General features: G+C 47.6%; 1 protein-coding gene across 1 annotated transcript in view; it reads right to left on the minus strand.

The window, feature by feature from the left end:
- The window catches only part of MBTD1 (mbt domain containing 1), a 109,153-nt gene that overhangs the window by 75,881 nt on the left and 10,212 nt on the right, over window positions 1-23,060 (minus strand). The window contains exons 5-10 of the mRNA XM_030206862.1: window positions 21,766-21,877; window positions 21,588-21,673; window positions 15,935-16,052; window positions 13,678-13,812; window positions 9,870-9,958; window positions 9,103-9,337 (exon numbers count right to left, since the gene is read on the minus strand). Coding sequence (XP_030062722.1) covers window positions 9,103-9,337; window positions 9,870-9,958; window positions 13,678-13,812; window positions 15,935-16,052; window positions 21,588-21,673; window positions 21,766-21,877 — 775 coding nt within the window. The remainder of the gene's footprint in view (window positions 1-9,102; window positions 9,338-9,869; window positions 9,959-13,677; window positions 13,813-15,934; window positions 16,053-21,587; window positions 21,674-21,765; window positions 21,878-23,060) is intronic.

Genomic DNA, 23,060 nt, shown 5'->3' on the forward strand with positions numbered 1-23,060 from the left:
AAGGCCCCGTCATTGGGTACAAGACCCTAGGGGAGGACCGGAGGGCGCACCTCCGGGACGGCGGTCTCTGCGAAAGGAATGCTGCTTGGGGGAGAAGTTCCTCTTGAAGGAAGAGGGGGCAGAGGAGCCCGACCTGCCCGGGCGGTACCGACGGGCTTCCTGAAACCGTCCTCTGGAGGTACCGGGGCGAGCACTAGCCCGAGCCCTGACCTCTGGTAACTTCTTGCCCTTAGACGTGCCGAAATCGGTCACGATTTTGTCCAGCTCGACCCCAAAGAGCAGCTTGCCTTTAAAAGGCAATCTAGCCAGGCGGGATTTATAGGCGTGGTCAGCAGACCTATGCTTCAGCCAAAGCCACCGCCGCGCAGAGATTGTCTGAGCCATGCCTTTAGCTGAGGCCCTCAAGACATCATACAGCAAGTCTGCCAAATAGGCTAAGCCCGATTCCAGGGCCGGCCAATCAGCCCTCAAGGAATGATCCGAGGGGGAAGCCCGCTGCACCATAGACAGGCACGCCCTGGCCACATAGCAACCGCAAACTGAGGCCTGCAAACTTAAAGCAGCCGCCTCAAAGGACGACCTTAAGGCCGCCTCCAATCTTCTGTCTTGGGCGTCCTTTAGGGCCGTGCCACCTTCCACCGGCAACGCCGTTTTCTTAGTCACCGCAGTGATTAAAGAATCCATGGTAGGCCACAGATAGGCCTCACGTTCACTTTCAGGCAAAGGATAGAGGCGGGACATAGCCCTAGCCACTTTAAGGCTCGCTTCCGGGACATCCCATTGAGCCGAAATTAAGGTGTGCATGGCATCATGCACGTGGAAGGTTCTATGCGGGCGCTTCGTCCCCAGCATAATGGCAGAGCCAACAGGGGCTGAGGGAGAGACGTCCTCCGGAGAGGAAATCTTCAAAATGCCCATGGCCTGCATTAACAGGTTGGGCAAATCCTCTGAGCTAAAGAGCCGCGCTGCAGAGGGGTCATCCGCTCCATCCGAGCGGGGATCCGTCTCCTCCAAGGAATCCGCAAAGGACCGTTGGGAGAACTCAGATACGCTGCCCTCATCTACATCGGAGGAGACAAAGTCCTCCAAGGCCTGGGAATCAACCCGAAGGCGTTTACCTCCGGGGCCTCAACCTCTTTACCAGACGAGGGAGCAGGGGCAGCGTTTTGCATAAGGGAGGCCTGATGCAGGAGCAAAACAAACTCGGGGAAGAAACCCCCCAGACTGTGCACTTCCGCAGCCTGGGCTACAGCCCTAGACGCACCCTCAACCGGCGCTCGCAAGAGCGGGGGAGAGACATGCTGCGCATCCAAGATGGCGTCCGGCGCGACACTCCACGAAGGAGCCGCGCGGGAAAAACGGCGCTTAACTTTAGCCGCTTTTGTGCCGTCGCCCAAATTAAGGGCGTTCATGGCATCAATGTCTCCCACCTCAAGGGCGGCCCAAGAAGAAGCCGTCCGAGCCGCGTGGCCGGCCAATATGGCGGAGGCGAGCCGCGGGGGATGGGCGTTTATGGCGGGAAAAACCGCCACACCGAAGGAAGGACCGGGACACTCATCGGTCACGAAACTGTCACCCAACAAGGGCGATCAGACTTTAAGACCCCCGCATCCCCTCTAGAAGCGCACACGCGATCCGGGGAGCGACTCTTTGCGCCCTCGCCCTCTGACGCCATAGGCCACGTGGAGACCAATCGGGGAACCCCCTGCCCGCTATAAAAGGTAAAAATTACCTGCTTTCCGTTCCGAGCTGTAACGACCTGGTGTCCCAGTGAGTAGCTGCAATAAACGTTTAAATAAACGTCGAAATAAACGCCTTTAAGGACGTTCAAAAAACATTTTTTTTTTTTCAACGGAGCCAGCGGGAGGGGGGAGAAAAGGAGGGACCTGGCGCCACCAGGTTTGCACTTGCTCAAGAAGAGCCCTCAACCCCAGGCACTCAACAAAACCTAAAAATTAGGCTTGGAGGCCTAGCCAGAGCTGCTGCTGTGTGTGACCACCACCTGCTGAGATAGAGAACATACTGAGGAGTTTCCGGCAGCACATGACCACATATAGGGAGGCAAAAGTTTGCTCTCTATCTCCACCTGCTGGTAGATGGACACAACCCACCAGTCTATGGATTGATCAGCATGATGATATGGAAAGGGGTCCTTAATCAGATTTAGCGAATGCTACATACCTGTAGAAGGTATTCTCCGAGGACAGCAGGCTGATTGTTCTCACTGATGGGTGACGTCCACGGCAGCCCCTCCAATCGGAAACTTCACTAGCAAAGTCCTTTGCTAGCCCTCGCGCGCCCGCGCGCACCGCGCATGCGCGGCCGTCTTCCCGCCCGAAACCGGCTCGAGCCGGCCAGTCCAGTATGTAGCAAGACAATACACTTCAAGGGAAGACACAACTCCAAAGGGGAGGCGGGCGGGTTTGTGAGAACAATCAGCCTGCTGTCCTCGGAGAATACCTTCTACAGGTATGTAGCATTCGCTTTCTCCGAGGACAAGCAGGCTGCTTGTTCTCACTGATGGGGTATCCCTAGCCCCCAGGCTCACTCAAAACAACAACATTGGTCAATTGGGCCTCGCAACGGCGAGGACATAACTGAGATTGACCTAAAAAATTTACCAACTAACTGAGAGTGCAGCCTGGAACAGAACAAACAGGGCCCTCGGGGGGTGGAGTTGGATCCTAAAGCCCAAACAGGTTCTGAAGAACTGACTGCCCGAACCGACTGTCACGTCGGGTATCCTGCTGCAGGCAGTAATGAGATGTGAATGTGTGGACAGATGACCACGTCGCAGCTTTGCAAATTTCCTCCATGGTGGCTGACTTCAAGTGGGCTACCGACGCTGCCATGGCTCTAACATTATGAGCCGTGACATGACCCTCAAGAGCCAGCCCAGCCTGGGCGTAAGTGAAGGAAATGCAATCTGCTAGCCAATTGGATATGGTGCGTTTCCCTACAGCCACTCCCCTCTTGTTGGGATCAAAAGAAACAAACAATTGGGCGGACTGTCTGTGGGGCTGTGTCCGCTCCAGATAGAAGGCCAATGCTCTCTTGCAGTCCAATGTGTGCAGCTGACGTTCAGCAGGGCAGGAATGAGGACGGGGAAAGAATGTTGGCAAGACAATTGACTGGTTCAGATGGAACTCCGACACAACCTTTGGCAGAAACTTAGGGTGAGTGCGGAGGACTACTCTGTTGTGATGAAATTTGGTGTAAGGGGCCTGGGCTACCAGGGCCTGAAGCTCACTGACTCTACGAGCCGAGGTAACTGCCACCAAGAAAATGACCTTCCAGGTCAAGTACTTCGGATGGCAGGAATTCAGTGGCTCGAAAGGAGGTTTCATCAGCTGGGTGAGAACGACATTGAGATCCCATGACACTGTAGGAGGCTTGACAGGGGGCTTTGACAAAAGCAAACCTCTCATGAAGCGAACAACTAAAGGCTGTCCTGAGATCGGCTTACCTTCCACTTGGTAATGGTATGCACTGATTGCACTAAGGTGAACCCTTACGGAGTTGGTCTTCAGACCAGACTCAGACAAGTGGAGAAGGTATTCAAGCAGGGTCTGTGTAGGACAAGAGCGAGGATCTAGGGCCTTGCTGTCACACCAGACGGCAAACCTCCTCCAATGAAAGAAGTAACTTCTCTTAGTGGAGTCTTTCCTGGAAGCAAGCAAGATGCGGGAGACACCCTCTGGCAGACCCAAAGAGGCAAAGTCTACGCCCTCAACATCCAGGCCGTGAGAGCCAGGGACTGGAGGTTGGGATGCAGCAGAGCCCCTTCGTCCTGCGTGATGAGGGTCGGAAAACACTCCAATCTCCACGGTTCTTCGGAGGATAACTCCAGAAGAAGAGGGAACCAGATCTGACGCGGCCAAAAGGGAGCAATCAGAATCATGGTGCCTCGGTCTTGCTTGAGTTTCAACAAAGTCTTCCCCACCAGAGGAATGGGAGGATAAGCATACAGCAGACCTTTCCCCCAATCCAGGAGGAAGGCATCCGACGCCAGTCTGCCGTGGGCCTGAAGCCTGGAACAGAACTGAGGGACCTTGTGGTTCACTTGAGATGCGAAGAGATCCACCAGGGGGGTGCCCCACGCCTGGAAGATCTGTCGCACCACACGGGAATTGAGCGACCACTCGTGAGGTTGCATAATCCTGCTCAACCTGTCGGCCAGACTGTTGTTTACGCCTGCCAGATATGTGGCTTGGAGCACCATGCCTTGACGGCGAGCCCAGAGCCACATGCTGACGGCTTCCTGACACAGGGGGCGAGATCCGGTGCCCCCCTGCTTGTTGACATAGTACATGGCAACCTGATTGTCTGTCTGAATTTGGATAATTTGGTGGGACAGCCGATCTCTGAAAGCCTTCAGAGCGTTCCAGATCGCTCGCAACTCCAGAAGATTGATCTGTAGATCGCTTTCTTGGAGGGACCACCTTCCTTGGGTGTGAAGCCCATCGACATGAGCTCCCCATCCCAGGAGAGACGCATCCGTGGTCAGCACTTTTTGAGGCTGAGGAATTTGGAAGGGACGTCCCAGAGTCAAATTGGAGCAAATCGTCCACCAATACAGGGATTCGAGAAAACTCGTGGACAGGTGGATCACGTCCTCTAGACCCCCGGCGGCCTGATACCACTGGGAGGCTAGGGTCCATTGAGCAGATCTCATGTGAAGGCGGGCCATGGGAGTCACATGAACTGTGGAGGCCATGTGGCCCAGCAATCTCAACATCTGCCGAGCTGTGATCTGCTGGGACGCTCGCACCCGCGAGACGAGGGACAACAAGTTGTTGGCCCTCGCCTCTGGGAGATAGGCGCGAGCCGTCCGAGAATCCAGCAGGGCTCCGATGAATTCGAGTTTCTGCACTGGGAGAAGATGGGACTTTGGGTAATTTATCACAAACCCCAGTAGCTCCAGGAGGCGAATAGTCATCTGCATGGACTGCAGGGCTCCTGCCTCGGATGTGTTCTTCACCAGCCAATCGTCGAGATATGGGAACACGTGCACCCCCAGCCTGCGAAGCGCCGCTGCTACCACAGCTAGGCACTTTGTGAACACCCTGGGCGCAGAGGCGAGCCCAAAGGGTAGCACACAGTACTGGAAGTGGCGTGCGCCCAGCTGAAATCGCAGATACTGTCTGTGAGCTGGCAGTATCGGGATGTGTGTGTAGGCATCCTTCAAGTCCAGAGAGCATAGCCAATCGTTTTGCTGAATCATGGGGAGAAGGGTGCCCAGGGAAAGCATCCTGAACTTTTCTTTTACGAGATATTTGTTCAGGGCCCTTAGGTCTAGGATGGGACGCATCCCCCCTGTTTTCTTTTCCACAAGGAAGTACCTGGAATAGAACCCCAGCCCTTCTTGCCCGGATGGCACGGGCTCGACCGCATTGGCGCTGAGAAGGGCGGAGAGTTCCTCTGCAAGTACCTGCTTGTGCTGGAAGCTGTAGGACTGAGCTCCCGGTGGACAATTTGGAGGTTGAGAGGCCAAATTGAGGGTGTATCCTTGCCGGACTATTTGGAGAACCCACTGATCGGAGGTTATAAGAGGCCACCTTTGGTGAAAAGCTTTCAACCTCCCTCCGACAGGCAGGTCGCCCGGCACTGACACTTGGATGTCGGCTATGCTCTGCTGGAGCCAGTCAAAAGCTCGCCCCTTGCTTTTGCTGGGGAGCCGCGGGGCCTTGCTGATTCGCACGCTGCTGACGAGAGCGAGCGCGCTGGGGCTTAGCCTGGGCCGCAGGCTGTCGGGAAGGAGGATTGTACCTACGCTTGCCAGAAGTATAGGGAACAGTCTTCCTTCCCCCGAAAAATCGTCTACCTGTAGAGGTAGAAGCTGAAGGCTGCCGGCGGGCGAACTTGTCGAATGCGGTGTCCCGCTGGTGGAGAGACTCTACCACCTGCTCGACTTTTTCGCCAAAAATGTTATCCGCACGGCAAGGCAAGTCCGTAATCCGCTGCTGGACTCTATTCTCCAGGTCGGCGGCACGCAGCCATGAGAGCCTGCGCATCACCACACCTTGAGCAGCGGCCCTGGACGCAACATCAAAAGTGTCATAAACTCCTCTGGCCAGGAATTTTCTGCACGCCTTCAGCTGCCTGACCACCTCCTGAAAAGGCTTGGCTTGCTCAGGGGGAAGAGCATCAACCAAGCCCGCCAACTGCCGCACATTATTCCGCATGTGTATGCTCGTGTAGAGCTGGTAAGACTGGATCTTGGACACGAGCATAGAGGAATGGTAGGCCTTCCTCCCAAAGGAGTCTAAGGTTCTAGCGTCCTTGCCCGGGGGCGCCGAAGCATGTTCCCTAGAACTCTTAGCCTTCTTTAGGGCCAAATCCACAACTCCAGAGTCATGAGGCAACTGAGTGCGCATCAGCTCTGGGTCCCCATGGATCCGGTACTGGGACTCGATCTTCTTGGGAATGTGGGGATTAGTTAATGGTTTTGTCCAGTTCGCAAGCAATGTCTTCTTCAGGACATGGTGCAAGGGAACAGTGGACGCTTCCTTAGGTGGAGAAGGATAGTCCAGGAGCTCAAACATTTCAGCCCTGGGCTCGTCCTCCACAACCACCGGGAAGGGGATGGCCGTAGACATCTCCCGGACAAAGGAGGCAAAAGACAGACTCTCGGGAGGAGAAAGCTGTCTCTCAGGAGAGGGAGTGGGATCAGACGGAAGACCCCCAGACTCCTCGTCAGAGAAATATCTGGGATCTTCCTCTTCCTCCCACGAGGCCTCACCCTCGGTGTCAGACACAAGTTCACGGACCTGTGTCTGCAACCTCGCCCTGCTCGACTCCGTGGAACCCTGTCCACGATGGGGGCGTCGAGAGGTAGACTCCCTCGCCCGCATCGGCGAAGCTCCCTCCGCCGACGTAGTCGGGGAGCCTTCCTGGGAGGTGGCCGCGGTCGGTACCGCACGCGGTACCGACGTCGGGGACCTCAACCTGGGCGATGGGCCAGCCGGCGCCACGCTCGACGGTACCGGTGGCGCAAGCACCGCCGGTACCGGAGGGGTAGGGCGCAACAGCTCTCCCAGAATCTCTGGGAGAACGGCCCGGAGGCTCTCGTTTAGAGCGGCTGCAGAGAAAGGCTGAGAGGTCGATGCAGGCGTCGACGTCAGTACCTGTTCCGGGCGTGGAGGCTGTTCCGGGCTGTCCAGAGCGGAGCGCATCGACACCTCCTGAACAGAGGGTGAGCGGTCCTCTCGGTGCCGATGCCTGCTGGGTGCCGAATCCCTCGGCGACCCAGAGCTCTCGGTGCCGACACGGGGAGGAGACCGGTGTCGATGCTTCTTCGATTTCTTCCGAAGCATGTCACCGGAGCTCCCCGGCACCGACGAGGAGGACGTCGAATCCACTCGTCGCTTCCTCGGGGCCGAGACTGAAGAAGGTCGATCTCGGGGGGGCTGTACCGCAGGAGCCCTCAGGGTAGGCGGAGACCCACCCGAGGGCTCACCGCCACCAGCAGGGGAATGGACAGCCCTCACCTGCACTCCACCCGATGCACCACCGTCCGACGACATCAGCAGACGAGGTCCTGGTACCACCGACGTCGATGCAGCTATCCGATGTCTCGGCGCCGATGCAGAGGCCCGATGCCTCGATGCACTCGATGCAGGGGCGGCCGAGGAAGATGGTCTGGACGCTGACGACGTCGATGCACTCGAAGATCCCGGTGCCGATGCCGACGAAGAGCCCGAGAACAACACGTTCCACTGGGCTAGTCTCGCTACCTGAGTCCGCCTTTGAAGCAGGGAACACAGACTGCAGTTCTGAGGGCGGTGCTCGGCCCCCAGACACTGAAGACACGACGAGTGTCGATCAGTGAGCGAGATAACCCGGGCGCACTGGGTGCACTTCTTGAAGCCGCTGGAAGGCTTCGATGTCATGGGCGGAAAAATCACGCCGGCGAAATCAAAAGCCGAAATGGCGAAATTCGAAGCACCAAATTTAGAGGGAGAAAAAATCTCGACCGAGGCCGAAAAAAAGGCCTACCCCGACGACGAAAGAAAACTTACCGGGGCAAAAAAGCTGGAAGTACGGGGAGGATTTACACGAAACCCGGCGGGGGGTTTCCGGAGCACTTCCCGACTAGGTACAAAACTTTCCCGAAGGAAAAAAACACGTTCAAACAAATTGGACGCGCGAGGTCGACTTTCCGGGGCTCGACACGGCGAAAACACGACCGTACCGAGTGCGGACAAAAGAAGACTGGCCGGCTCGAGCCGGTTTCGGGCGGGAAGACGGCCGCGCATGCGCGGGCGCGCGAGGGCTAGCAAAGGACTTTGCTAGTGAAGTTTCCGATTGGAGGGGCTGCCGTGGACGTCACCCATCAGTGAGAACAAGCAGCCTGCTTGTCCTCGGAGAATGATATATATAGCAACCTCCAATAAATCCATAAGCAAAATTAATACTTTGATTTACAGATCTAAAACTAGAAATACGTAGCTGCAGAGACCAGAAACAATTGAAGAATACATTTTTTTTTTCAAAAATGAGTTTATACGGGAAACATACTATCTTCATATATAAGCATAAGATGTGTGAAATTTGAAATGAAAGGCATTTTATGTGTAAGGTATAACATATTCAATGAAAAATAATAATTCTTACGTTGACTAGAATTCTGGAAAATAGAAACATTGATTTATCCAGAAAACAACTTTTCACACTTAACAGGTTTTGGAACTAAGCTCTTCTATTACTACCTGTTTCGGAGTCGACTGGCAACTTGGCGATAGTTCTGCAAATTGCCATGTTAGGGATCCCCTGACTGATTCCCAGATCAGATCTTCCTCACCCTGGGTGGGTGGGGATGCTGGAGTACAGCACTTACAGCCCCTGATAGGGAGTGAGTCATGACCACTGATAAGAGGTGATACCTGGTGGTCGGAAGGAGCCTTGGGTCAAGACCAGAATAGGAACAGGTCTATTAAAATAAGGGAAAAATACCCTTCTGTAGTTATGAATTAAGCTTAAGGTGTCAGGATACCAGTACTGGTTCTCAGTGAGCTGGATGCAAAAGCACAAAGAAGGGACCCTGCCACTCCCCCTAGTAGCTCTGAGTTGTGTCAAGAAAAGCTTAGGAATCATGCATACCAGATCTCTTGAAACGGTGACCTATGCCCCGGGACCAGCCAATGTGATGAATAAGCGGGCTGTACATATGGCACCAGAAATCATCTGTTTTGTCCTCACTCTCTTCGTAAAGTAATCGTAGCCGTCCTCCAATTACACGGTCTACAACTGCTACCCGTGTTCGACAGAGGTAGGTTTTGTCAACCACTTCTACCCTCATGGAAGGTTTGAAGGGATACTGCATGCTTTCCGAGACCTTGAGGGTCAAAAAACAAAAAGGTACTGAAATTAACAAGTGCAGCCAACAGCATGAGGTTTTCTCCTGGCCATGTTAGTGGGGTGGGGGGAATATAAGATAACATTGGGAGAAATTCTCATGCATACATTTGAAGCCTCAGAGGGAAAAATGATCAAGGTCCATATTTTTCAAAAGGTTTGTTAATGCCGCTTCATTCTAATGTTCATCCTTAGAACTTGTCATCAGTATTGTCATTAATAGGCAGTGCATCAAAAATGATCTCAAGCAGCCTTTAAAAATACCCTCACATTATTTATAATAGAGTCTTCAGAACTTTGGAGTCATTTTTCTCAGAATTCCATTTTTTTTTTGGACGTTTTCCCTCTTACTTGTCGGTGAAGCGGGTTATAAATGCCAAATTAAATTAAATTACTCTTCAGTTGTGTTTTATGGATTCTTTTCAATTTGGTTCAAGATATATAATCAGTATCACGATTTGTATCGTCTGCAATTTTTTTTTTTTACATAAATAAGATCAAACATTTCTTACCTTTTGTGAAAAATCAGGAGGAAGTGTTTTGGCACCAGTAAGCCGTTTCACTAGGAAACCTTTCCAGTTCGTGTATTTGTGTTGAATAGCTGAAATGAAAGCAAAACAGAAATATTAAAGCATAGGGGGACTGAAATGAAAAGAAATGTGTGAAAGCAAAGACTCATTTGGAAAAGAGTTTTGCTGCAAGTTAAGGTAACAATTTTTTAAAAGACATGTCTGTGCATAAAGCAGATCAAAATAATAATTTTGAAAGGAGAATGGATCCTCAGAAGGCCAAAATGAGTATAATTTAAACCCATAAAAAAAGCCCAATTCCTCACAGGTCCATTCATTTTAAATGTGTGCCAATCTTCACTCAAATAGAAATCGTATCTTAAATATCATTACATTTCTTTTTACCTTCATTTAAATCTTCGTAGTAAATCTGCTTAACGAGTCATCTAATATAATAATTTGCTCCTCCAACATTCCAATGTGTCTCACTGGGATTGTAACCACCTGCTGACGTCACTCCTCCAAAGTTCTCTGTCCCCCCTCCCTCCCAGTTCCATGGGACCCTGGAACTGGAAGGGAGGGATGGAGGGACAGAGGGAGGGGGGACCCTGGAAATGGAAGGGAGGGAGGGAAGGAGGGGGACACTGGAACTCAGAGGGGAGGGAGGGGGGCCTGGAACTCGGAGGGAGGTGGAGGGGGCAGAGGAGAGATGCTGCACATGGATGGATGGAGGGGTCAGGGCACAGATGACGTTGCCTGCGTATGGATGAATGCAGGGGAGAGAGCATAATGCAGGAGAGGGAGGGGACCCTGAAACTCGGAGGGAGGGGACGACCCTGGAACTCGGAGGGGGGGGACGACCCTGGAACTCAGAGGGCGGGAGGGGGGAGGCCCTGGCACACACTCTCATGCTCACACGCACACTCTCTCTCACAGACTCGCACCCAGTCTCACTCTCTCGCTGTCACACACACACACTCGCACATTCACTCACTCTCTCTCTCTCTCACACAGTCACTCTCACACACACTCTCTCAAACATACACACTCCGAGGAAAACCTTGCTAGCGCCCGTTTCATTTGTGTCAGAAACGGTCCTTTTTTACTAGTCATAAAGAAAAGGTAACTTATCTCAATAGAAGGCCACCTCTCCGGACATGAATTCATGTTTCTAATATCTGCATCAGGGTTGAGGCACCAAAAGTAGGAACAGAGAGTTCATAGTGGCCATTCAATAGCAGAAAGCAGAATATTATGAAGGATGCCAATGTCCACATAGGAAAAAGGCACCTATTTCAAACACGGCGTCTATGTGCTTTAATAAAATTGGGGGGGGGGGTGTCTTTTACTAAGGCGTGCTAAATGCTAGAGATGCCAATGTATTCCACATGCTCCCTAATAAGCAGGCGAGAACTATTAAAAAAAAAGGGATAAAAAAGGCAAATAAACAGACAAAAAAAATAGACCAATAAATGAATGACAGCCAAGTCTCCCCCATAAAATAAGACTCAGGAGCTATAAATTCCAGAGGGCCTAGTTATGAGAACTATTATAACATAGTGAGTATTACCTGCTGTTGTTGTTGCTTTTTTTTTGTAGTGTAAACTGCTCTGGTATGATTAGCGAAAGACGGTCAATCAAATATACTAAACAAATATAAACCACCACCAAGTAAACAGAAGCTATAGTATGTGATACCTGGGGATTCTCTGATCTGGGTATGTCTCCCAAGTGGTAAGGAACAGAGGTGCTTACCTGCAACAGGGAGGGGTTCTCTGTAGATAGCAAGGGAAAGCAATTGCACTTAATGGTGATACCTGGGTCAGAAGCCGTCAGGATGATATTACCAAAGTATGCCTGCATCCCCCCTACTAGTCAACAGAGAACCACGAATACATCCGTGTGTGAGAGGAGTATAGGCAGTGCAGTTTTTCTAGCAAAAAAGGTGCCGGTACTCAAATGCCAGGCCACCCTCCAGGGGTGGGGTGATCACTGAGGGACTCACTCCACAATAGCCAGGCCCCCTGCAACCAGTCACAGAACCTATGACAAGGCAGAATTGGTGTGTAGAGCCTGAGCTCTTTCATTAAAACTTGGGGTCCGTGGGTCAATTTTAGCAGACACTGGAAAAGGTGCCGGTACTCAGTACCCCCGAGTACCCTCTCAAAAAAAGCCCTGAGTATAGGGCTCATTTTCAAAGCACTTAGACTTAAAAAGTTCCATAGGTTACTATCAGGCTCATTCTCATATTTTATTATATTTTGACCTCTTATTGTATATTTATTACTTATTTGAATGTTTTATTTGATTATTTGATTCTGTATGTGTATTTGTTTGAACGATTTATTTGATTTATGTTTTTATAGACTCCTGATGCAGGCCTGTAGGCCGAAACACAACAGTTGTGTCGAGTCTTTTTTTCAATAAAGTTTTTATGATATTGTCTCCAGGATTTGTATTTCCGTGGTCAAACATCCCACTTTTTACCTATTTCCGTCCAAAAAGTTACATAAATCTGCACTTGGACGTTCTTCCCACAGAGACATCCAAATTGGTATAATTGAAACCTGACTTTGGACGTCTTTGTCAGAAGTCCGTCACAAGGACGTCCAAATCTCAAGGGGGCGTATCGGAGGCGGGACTTGGGCGTTCCTAAGATTTGGACGTCTTTGAGCCATAATGGGAAAAAGCAAAGACGTCCATGAGTAAAACTTGGACGTTTTCACCCGGACCTGTTTTTATTATGAATAAGGCACAAAAAGGTGCCCCAAATGACCAGCTGTCCACTGGAGTGTATCGGGGATGACCTTCCGTTACTCCCCCAGTGGTCACTAACCCGCTCCCACCCTCACAAAACATCATTAAAAATATTAGTTGCCAGACTCAGATGTCATACTCAGGTCCATGACAGTGCATGCAGGTCCCTGGAGTAGTTCAGTAGTAGGTGCAGTGCACTTCAGATAGGTGGTCCCAGGCCCATACCCCCCCCCCACCTGTTACATTTGTGGAAGAAACAGCAAGCCCTCCAAAACCCACCAGAAACCCTCTGTACCCACATATAGGTGCCCCCTTCATCCGTAAGGGCTATGGTAGTGGTGTACAGTTGGGGGTAGTGGGTTTTGGGGGGCTCAACACACAAGGTAAGGGAGCTGTGTACCTGGGAGCATTTTATGAAGTCCAGTGCAGTGACCCCTAAGGTGCCCAACTGCTGTCCTGGCATGTCAGGGGGACCAGTGTACTACAAATGCTGGCTCCGCCCACATCTAAATGGCTTGACTTTGGATGTTTTAGACTTGGACGTCTTTGCATTTGAAAATCGCTGAAAATCAAAGACGTCCAAATCCAGGGACGTCCATGGTATTTTCGAAAACAAAGATGGACGTTCATCTTTTTTCGAAAATGACCTTTTCCCTGCCTCCGAAATTTGGACGTTTTACAAAGACGTCCAAATTCCAACTTAAACGTTTCTTTCGAAAATGCCCTTCTATGTAAGTTTGTAAATCTAAGTGCTTCTATGTCACTGTGTCTCGGAACTCTGAACTGTATCTGAACTACACAGGGTTCACTGCCAGCAGAATTCTGCATTTCTCTGCCTTGTTTACAGGAGCAAAGCTTAATCACAAACAAGACTGGCTTGCAATATTCATACAGTCTAGAAAGAAAAATATCTTTTCCATCAATAACTCAACCCCTTAACAGTGCTCAGAAAATGAGACCATAAAACTTGCAATTGCACAAGTAATACAAAAAGCAGAATTTCAGTCTATTTTAATTTTCTCTTCTCCCAAAAGACTTCATCATATTTACGTACTTCGAGGAGGGACCAGAGGTTTTGAGCTGGTTGCACACCAGCCAACCGGATGCACATCAGCTCCACAAATATTATACCAGAAGTCAAGGCTGGAATCACTTTCAAAGCCTTCATATCTTAACAGTGCATTGAAACCTGGAAAGCATCAGAAGATAATGTTCAAAAGACCAGCAACCCAAACAGATTACATTAAAAAAAAAATACAAATTAAGCCTACACAGCCTCAAGTATTTGCACTCGTATCAAGTTGGCTGTTCTGAAATCCTGATGTGATTTTTATTTTAAATTACTACCACAACACACTTTCAGTATCTTTCAGGTTTTGGTATCTGCTATGTCTTCAAAAAACATCATCTTATGCTAAAGTAGAGATGGGCAATTCTGGTCCTTGAGAGTTTGCAGTCTAACTGCAATGAATATGCATGACAAAGATTGGTACGCTACTGACCAATGTGCATGCAAATCTATTCCATGAATACTCCCTTTGGGGGAGTGACAGGTGGGTAGGCTGAGATGTGTGTAATTGTAGCACATTCTCTTCCTCCTTTCTCATTTTTTTTTTGTTACATTTGTATCCCGCACTTTCCCACTCATGGCAGGCTCATTGCAGCTTACATGGGGCAATGGAGGGTTGAGTGACTTGCCCAGAGTCACAAGGAGCTGCCTGTGCCTGAAGTGGGAATCCAACTCAGTTCCTCAGGACCAAAGTCCACCACCCTAACCACTAGGCCACTCCTCCACTGTTGCTACTATTTGAGATTCTACATGGAATGTTGCTATTCCACTAGCAACATTCCATGTAGAAGTCGGCCCTTGCAGATCACCAATGTGGCTGCGCAGGCTTCTGCTTCTGTGAGTCTGTGTCAGACTCACAGAAACAGAAGCCTGTGCAGCCCTCTATATGGAATGTTGCTAGTGGAATAGCAACATTCCATGTAGAATCTCCAATAGTAGCACCATTCCATGTAGAATCTCCAATAGTATCTATCTTATTTTTGTTACATTTGTACCTTGCGCTTTCCCACTCATGGCAGGCTCAATGCGGCTTACATGGGGCAATGGAGGGTTGAGTGACTTGCCCAGAGTCACAAGGAGCTGCCTGTGCCTGAAGTGGGAATCGAACTCAGTTCCTCAGTTCCCCAGGACCAAAGTCCACCACCCTAACCACTAGGCCACTCCTCCGCCCTTCTCTCCTTTGCTTTCCTCCCTTCTGTTTCTTTTTCCTCCTCTCTCTCCTCCTTCTCCCCATTACCCTGGTCCTGCAGTCTGACAGCACGGCATACCTGCATTCTCTGTCATACATTACTGAAAGCAAGTGACACCAACAAAAGCAGTATAGGGTTACAGCTCCAGAGCAGGGCACATACCTACACCCCCCCCCCCCCCCCAAGTCCTGCAGCCCAAGAAGCCACAAGCACTCAGTCCTGGAGTTGCAGCTCTAGAATAGGGAGATCAATACCCCTCCCGGTGCATGATCATCAACAGCAGGGAACATCTCCTCCCTCAGCAGCAATGGTACCCAGTCCATCAGAAATGCAAGGATTAAAGGCAGTTTAATAGATTTCTTTAGTAGGTTTCACAGTCCTGGACTAGAGAGGCAGAGAATATTCCTGTCCCTATTGTTTTACACCTTATTTCTGGGGCTGCTGCAAATTTTCTGGTACAGGGAGAGAATCTGAGCAATAGCAAAGACAAATGAGAATGAGGCTGGGCTGCTCACACACAACAGTCTGTTGGCTAAAATCACTGAACTGCAGGAGCAAGGGATGGAAGAAAAGAAAGACAGGATGGAGCATATGGATCAAATAAAGCCAAAAGAAAAAAAAAATGGTTTTGGAGGCTGGATCTGATCTGGTACATGGAAAAGCAGGTAAGGCCAGAAAACATGCTCCAAAGGCCATATTTGGTTCCCAGGCCTTAGCTTGGAGACCCTACTTTAGCACATACCAGGCAATATTGCATGTCATGCTATACTCAGTCATCACTATAGAAAAAATTGGCAATCGAGGGAGATCAATATTGTTTTCATTTTTTAATTGAGGAAAGCTTGTGGATTTTCTTTGTCTTTCATGTGTACCTGGCCATCATGACACTTCTGGTGTTCTGCTTTGTGACCTATAACACCCCCCACCCCCAATTGTACTAAAAAGGCATGGCAAAACCTTCTTTTTACATGTCTTAACATTCAGATATCTGACCCGGGGAGCACTACATTCCTATAATCATTTAAGTGAAAATAGTGAGGACAAACACAAACCTGCTAGCTTTATTACTTCGGCTATCCAGAAGACTTTGGTAGGCAGGCTGCAGTCTGTGTTTGGAACTTCCACCCTCACACCTTCTGATATATCACCCCAGCAATTTGCCATGGGCACCTGTTGCAAAACACAACTGATGATCTTCATTCCAGCCCAACAAAATCTCTTTCAAAGCAGCAGGCCTGTTTATCAAGAAATACCATCCGGTCTATGCCCAGCACTACATAGTAAGAACAGCAAAGTATAAGCAAAGAATATGCGCGTTTACCTGCAGAGAAAAGCTGTAGCATTTAGTAAGCCCCTGCTGGCAGATGCTAAATCAGTCACATAACTCGGAACGAAAAGTTCCCAGGAAACACTCAATAACAAAACCAGGGTTTTTAAGCAGTTATGTACAAAAGAGTTGGTGGAAAACACTAACGTATTTAATAGTAGGAGAACAGCACAGGATTTAAACCCCTGCAGCATAAATTTATATAGCTGACTAGGTCAGAAAATGGTCAGAATTGGCAATGTATTTTACAAAAGGCTCACTGTCAGAGGAGTCTTTTGTAAAATACACAAGGGCAAATACACGTATCTGGTGTGATGTACATCAAAAGAGGCCATCTTACAAAAGAAAACAGTGCCTTCTCTTGGGAATTTGTGCATGTAAATAGCGCTATTCACACATATAACGGGCAAATTTGAAAAACTAGACATAAAAAAAGGAGCCAATTAAGAAGCAGAGTAGCAAAACTCAAAGTTTTGGCATTTCAAGGTGGTTTTTAACCCCACCACAAGCTCTCATTCAAAGCTCAGATCCAAATGAGAAGTTGGCTGATGTTTATGTATCACTCCAAGCAGGTGTAAATCCCAATGTTGAACTTTTCTGAGGTATATGTGTATTTTCCATTCTAAAATCCGCCCCTTTCTTTCCGAGCACTCTACCAAAACCCTCATCCACACCCTTGTCACCTCTCGTTTAGACTACTGCAATCTGCTTCTTGCTGGCCTCCCACTTAGTCACCTCTCCCCCCTCCAGTCGGTTCAAAACTCTGCTGCCCGTCTCGTCTTCCGCCAGGGTCGCTTTACTCATACTACCCCTCTCCTCAAGACCCTTCACTGGCTCCCTATCCGTTTTCGCATCCTGTTCAAACTTCTTCTACTAACCTATAAATGTATTCACTCTGCTGCTCCCCGGTATCTCTCCACACTCGTCCTTCCCTACACCCCTTCCCGTGCACTCCACTCCATGGATAAATCCTTCTTATCTGTTCCCTTCTCCACTACTGCCAACTCCAGACTTCGCGCTTTTTGTCTCGCTGCACCCTACGCCTGGAATAAACTTCCTGAGCCCCTTCGTCTTGCCCCATCCTTGGCCACCTTTAAATCTAGACTGAAAGCCCACCTCTTTAACATTGCTTTTGACTCATAACCACTCGCCTCCACCTACCCTCCTCTCTTCCTTCCCGTTCACATTAATTGATTTGATTTGCTTACTTTATTTATTTTTTGTCTATTAGATTGTAAGCTCTTTGAGCAGGGACTGTCTTTCTTCTATGTTTGTGCAGCGCTGCGTATGCCTTGTAGCGCTATAGAAATGCTAAATAGTAGTAGTAGTAGTAAAATAAGAAATATGTCAAAAGCCCAACCAAACCGTTTCTCCTTGAAATCTGTGCATGCTGCTGGCATAAATAAGTAGCACCTCTTCTATAATTACCAAACTTGTACTAATAAAGTGGAACTCTTCTACATTTGCATTCTTAACCTAGGCATCTGTGCCATGACAGATTAAGTGGTTGGTGAGACCTCATTTAGAATACTGTGTACGGTTCTGGAGACCATACCTTCAAAAAGATATAAACAGGATGGAGTCATCAATGCAGCTCTCAGAGAATGCCATTATAGAATTTTGTATAGAGCATATATGTCCAAGGCCCAAGTATTCAAGATGGGGGGGTGCCAGACCCCCTATGCTCTAAGTGCCAACAGACAGAGGGGACATTCTTTCATTACCTCTGGGGCTGTCCCCTAGTGCAGAACTATTGGAGGCAGATCTTTAAGTATCTGGAGGGACTATTGCAAGCTAGGATTCCCATGTCCCCTTCAGGGATATTATTAGACAAATTTGAATTATTTGGCTATCAACGAAGGGGTGCCCGGCTGTTTATACGTAAAGCCTGTATCCTAGGTAAAAAGTTGATCTTGAATAGGTGGCTTAGCGTTGATCCTCCAGATTTTTGGTATTGGAGAAATCAACTCCATGATCTTTTGCTGCATGAGCGTCGGGCGATGGGACCCTCCCCAAAGGCGAGAGAGCGATTTATGAGAATCTGGCGGGGGTATATACAATCATTGTCGGCTAGGGCACGAAGTTTAGTATTAAATGGTATGTAAGGAAGGAAAGAAGGAAGGAGAAGAGCAGGTAGTGTTGTTTTTTTTTTTCCTTTCTCTTGGGGGGGGGGGGCGGAAGGTGGGATCGGTAAGGGAGTAGGGGGCAGGGAGAGAAGTCTGGTATGTTCGGGTAAGGTGTAGTAGAGGGCAGTAGGGGCTGTTTAATTTTTGTGTGGGGCGGGTATGTTTTGATGGGACAGTTAAGTGGAATGTTCACATAATAAAGATACTGATTCTGTGCAGTTCACAGCAATTCATGCAATAGGGTATTGTCTACTTATCGGAGGTGGCCAAAGTCCAGGTTTTGATGACAATGATCTACAGAAAGGAGAGGGGGAAAGTCTCCTCAAATGTATAGGTCTCAGAACACTGGTTTATTTCTGTCTAGTGGCATGTATTGCTTATGCTTAATGAGGTGTAGAGTTCATGAAAGTTTCTTTGCATTCGCAGTAGTTATTGGGGGAGGGGGGGAGAGCGGGGATTATGATAAGGATGGAGTCGGTCCAGAGGGTGGCTACTAAAATGGTCAGTGGTCTTCATCATAAAGCGTATGGGGACAGACTTCAAATTCTTAATATGTATACTTCGGAAGAAAGGGAACAGGGGAAATATAATAGAGCCATTTAAATACCTGTGTGGCATAAATGCACAGGAAGCGAGTCTCTTTCAACTAAAACAAAGCTCTGGAATGAGGGGGCATAGGATAAAGGTGAAAGGGTATAGACTGAGGAAATACTTGTTCATGGAAAGGGTGGTGAATTTGTGGAAAGGCCTTCCGGTGGAAGTGGAGATGAAAATCAGCATCTGAATTCAATACAGCTTGGGACAAGTTCACAGGATCTCTAAGGGAGAAATAGGGAGAGTAGATGGCATGGATGGGCAGACTGGATAGGCCATATGGTCTTTATCTGCCTAAAGTTTTCTCTGTTTCTATCTCACATCAAGGAAATCATTTGTACTGGATGAAGTGCCTGTGTATGAGTATTGTAAACATGTATAAAACCCACACTGACCCACAAATCGGAATTTACTGTGCACGGGAAGTAGGGCTGTACTGAACATTTGTATTTGGTTCGGTCCCAAATAGTGCCCTGCATACATTATTCATATTCAACAGAATAATGATTTAAATTTGAATACGAAGAATCCGGGGGGTCTATTGTGCTAAATGTTACTGAAATAAAACATTTGATCTCTGATTTCACGTTGCTTTTTAAAATTATTTTTATGTTAAAGCTCAATGCCCATTATTCATATTCGGTATTCGTATTTGGCCGAATAATATTTTTCATTATTTGTATATGGGAAGGGACGTGTGCAGTCACAGATTTTTTTTTGGTAATGTACCTTTTCTTTTAAATAAAGACTTTATTTTATTGCAAGAGTAATAAGTTTTCAAAAAGACCTAAAACGTCGCTTTTTTTTAAAGCTTTGTACTACCCACAAATACAGTAAAAGCGCTTACGGGCTTATTCAATGCTTTAACTTTAACAGAAGAAACTGACGATGGAATTTGATCAGTTTTACTGTCTCGATGTAACCTCTTTGCAAATTATGATTCAAGATTAAGCTTTTATAAAGAACTTTAGTTTAGCCAAATTTACATTATTTTCTAAAGGGCACAAAATGCCAAAACAGAGAACTATCCACTGAAAACAGCTTTGCATTAAAACATAGCCCTAAACTACACAAAAGTCATTCTTTTATGTGTGTGGTGTCTACCAGCATGTTGCTCTGTAAACACCTCTTAATCCTGGAAACAGCCTGCCAGAAAGCAGCAGCAGGATCACACAGCTGAGACGTACAATGGGGCAATGAAGCGTCACACAGGACCTCCCTAGTACTTGCCTTCAACTATGTTAAATGGAAGTTATTTTCTTCTCCTACTGGAGTTATTATGCTATAATTAAGTGATCAAGGCTAGAGATCTACTCAGAATGGTAGAGAACCAATAGGGAAAAAAAAGAAAAACAGATTTAGATAAGAAGTGCCAGCTGAGATATATCCCTTCAGACTGGATGGGGCCAACTGGTCTTTTTTCTGTCACCTACAATGTCAAGACTGACTTGCCATATTCTCCCTTGAAGCAATATGAATTGACATATTTTTAAGCATATAACATGTATGTTATATGAGGTATTACAAACTGCACCTACCCCCTGTGCCCTATCCCCAGAGTCCAAACAGAGCGACTTAAGTTGCGTGTACAAATCCAGTCATATTCTGGATTTGTGTGCGCAACTTAATTAGCTTAACAAATGAATCAGCACTCATAATTGCACATTAATTAGAATTTAATCGCACAACTGTCTAAGCATATTCTTTAAAGTGATGCAGCTAAATTCTAAGATGTGGATCTGAAAAGGGCCCTGGTAGGGGGGCATGGGCAGGTTCTGGCGTTCCTTGCTTTTATGTGCAGTGATATATTATATGCCCGTTCCACGTGTTTAGGTGTCGGAATTTACACCAGGTTTTCATTGGCGTAAATGGCCGCGACTAAATATAGTTGCAGATAACGGGCACTGGGCGTATTCTATTAACTACGTGTAGATTTAAGCGTATTCTATAAAACCGCGCCTAACTTTTAGGTGTAGTTTATAGAATACACCTAGGCATTTTTTTTTTGGTGCCGATGTTTTAAGCGCGATATACAGAATCTAGTCCTATATGTGTAAGCGCACCACACTGGTGTATTTTTACTAAGACGTGCTAATTGCAAAATTAGTGCTTTTGTTTTCAAGACTTTCTTTTTAGGTCTTTTGTGCGCTAATAATGCCTGCAAAAACCTGAAATGCCCTTAAAAACAAAATGTGTTAATTTTGCAATTAGAATTTAGAAAAATAAACTAGTATAGGACACGTTATATGAGTTTATTTTTACAGAAACATGCAATTTGCACGCAGTATAGGATCGTTGTAAAAGACCCCTTAGTGCTAGCGTTTTTAACTCATGCTAAATGCTAGAGACGCCCATAGGAATATAAGCGTTTAGCATATGCTTATTTTTACCGTGTGCTAAGAACGCTAGCGTGCCTTTGTAAAAGGGACCCTAAGTGCACACAAATATGGTAATCGTATGCAAAGATCATGACCCAGCTCCCATGGGATTGAGATTTTAATCATGTCTCTTTCCCATGCTTGAATGGCAGAGTGAAGCCACTCTGTGACTGGAAGACCTCAAACAAGCCAAACTGAAGAGCCATGAAGCACAAGGTAAAACAGTTTGATATTTAAAAGAGAAAGTTTTAAAAGGAGGGGAAAAAAAAGTCTTACTTACATGTTTGAAACAGGTCACAGGAGCCGCCATGCAACCATTGCTACTGATGTAGCTACCCCAGCTAAATCCTTCCACAGGGACTGGTGCTGCAATAAAATTCATCCTTAGCAAGGTGCAAAGCTTTTTTTCTTATATGCTATGAAGATACTGTGACTGTGGGGGAGCTTTGCAATGTTACCTGCTTTAGTCTTCGCTTGGTTCTGCAGAGCCTGATACTGAGCATACGCTGCTAGCTTAGCAACGAGAGGCTGTTTCTGTAGCACCTTTGCCTTCTTGGTTGGAGGTTTACCCTAAAATGATAAGTTTTAAATGCCTTTGCACATGTTTTCCCTTATACGATAGTTAATAGATGTTTCACAAATAGGAATACCTAACGTCACATTTCCCCTTCCTCCATTTGAAAACTCAAGTACATCTATTCAAGGAATTGGTGTGAAACGACAGGGTAAAAAAAAGTGTCTCTTCAGGGTGTCAGGGGCTGTATGAGAGAGGTGCCTGTGTGTTTGTATGCATGTCTGTCTGTCAGTGTGTGTGCCCTTGTGTTCAGAGGGACAGACAGATAGGTGGAGCTTCCCCAATATGGGCTATCACTCAGACAAAACACTTAACAAAAATGAGATTTTTTTGAGATCAAAACCAAGAGCCCCACTTTCTGGTGATTTCCATGGCGACGGTTACATTATTTTCCTTTAGAAGTGAAGTGGCAAGAAATGGCTTTTCCTCACCCTCCTCTGAGCTGTCAGCGTTCCCTGTTTGTGGTGGCATTTGCTGTTAAGTGAGCAAGACATGTGCAATGCCACTGCTAATTCTCTGATCTCATGAGAGTTCTCAATGACCACTCACAAATAAACAGTTGTGTGGTACTGAAATTTTACAGTAGTGGCAGGAAAAAAAACTGGCAACCAGGGGGTGTAGGGTAAGTTGAGAGAAGAGAAAGAAAGGAAGAGTATGCCATGTGGTGATGGTGGGGGGAGGGGAGGGAGCAGCTAATAGTAGTGACTGACTGGTTCGGTGGGTTAGAAGAGAGAAGAGGCTGACAGCTGGGTAGGGGTTCATAGCATGAAAGGTGCTAGGAATTGGGTGGTGAGAAACTGAATGGAAGCAGCAGTGGAAGCTTGTGAGAGTGAAAATTAATACAAAACAACAGAAAGAAAGGATGAACAATAGAACGGAGGAAAGGCAGAAGAGACAAGACAGCAAAAAGACTGGAGGATCCATGGCACAACCAATAAAAAGCACCCGTTTCTAGGCTCATAGTGCTGCTCGCAAGTGACACTACAATGGATGACAGATGCAATAAAAATGACACACTTTCAGTGCTAAATAAAAAGGTACTACCAAGGACAAATATACACCATAAAAATAACACACCCAATAATAAATAACTATAAAACATGATAGCTCCCAAGTTACACACATATGTAAGTCAGACTTCTATGTATCTTTAATTACATAAAAAATAAGGGGCGGGCA

Source organism: Microcaecilia unicolor, chromosome 6 (genome assembly GCF_901765095.1).
Source record: "Microcaecilia unicolor chromosome 6, aMicUni1.1, whole genome shotgun sequence".
Lineage (NCBI taxonomy): Eukaryota > Metazoa > Chordata > Amphibia > Gymnophiona > Siphonopidae > Microcaecilia > Microcaecilia unicolor.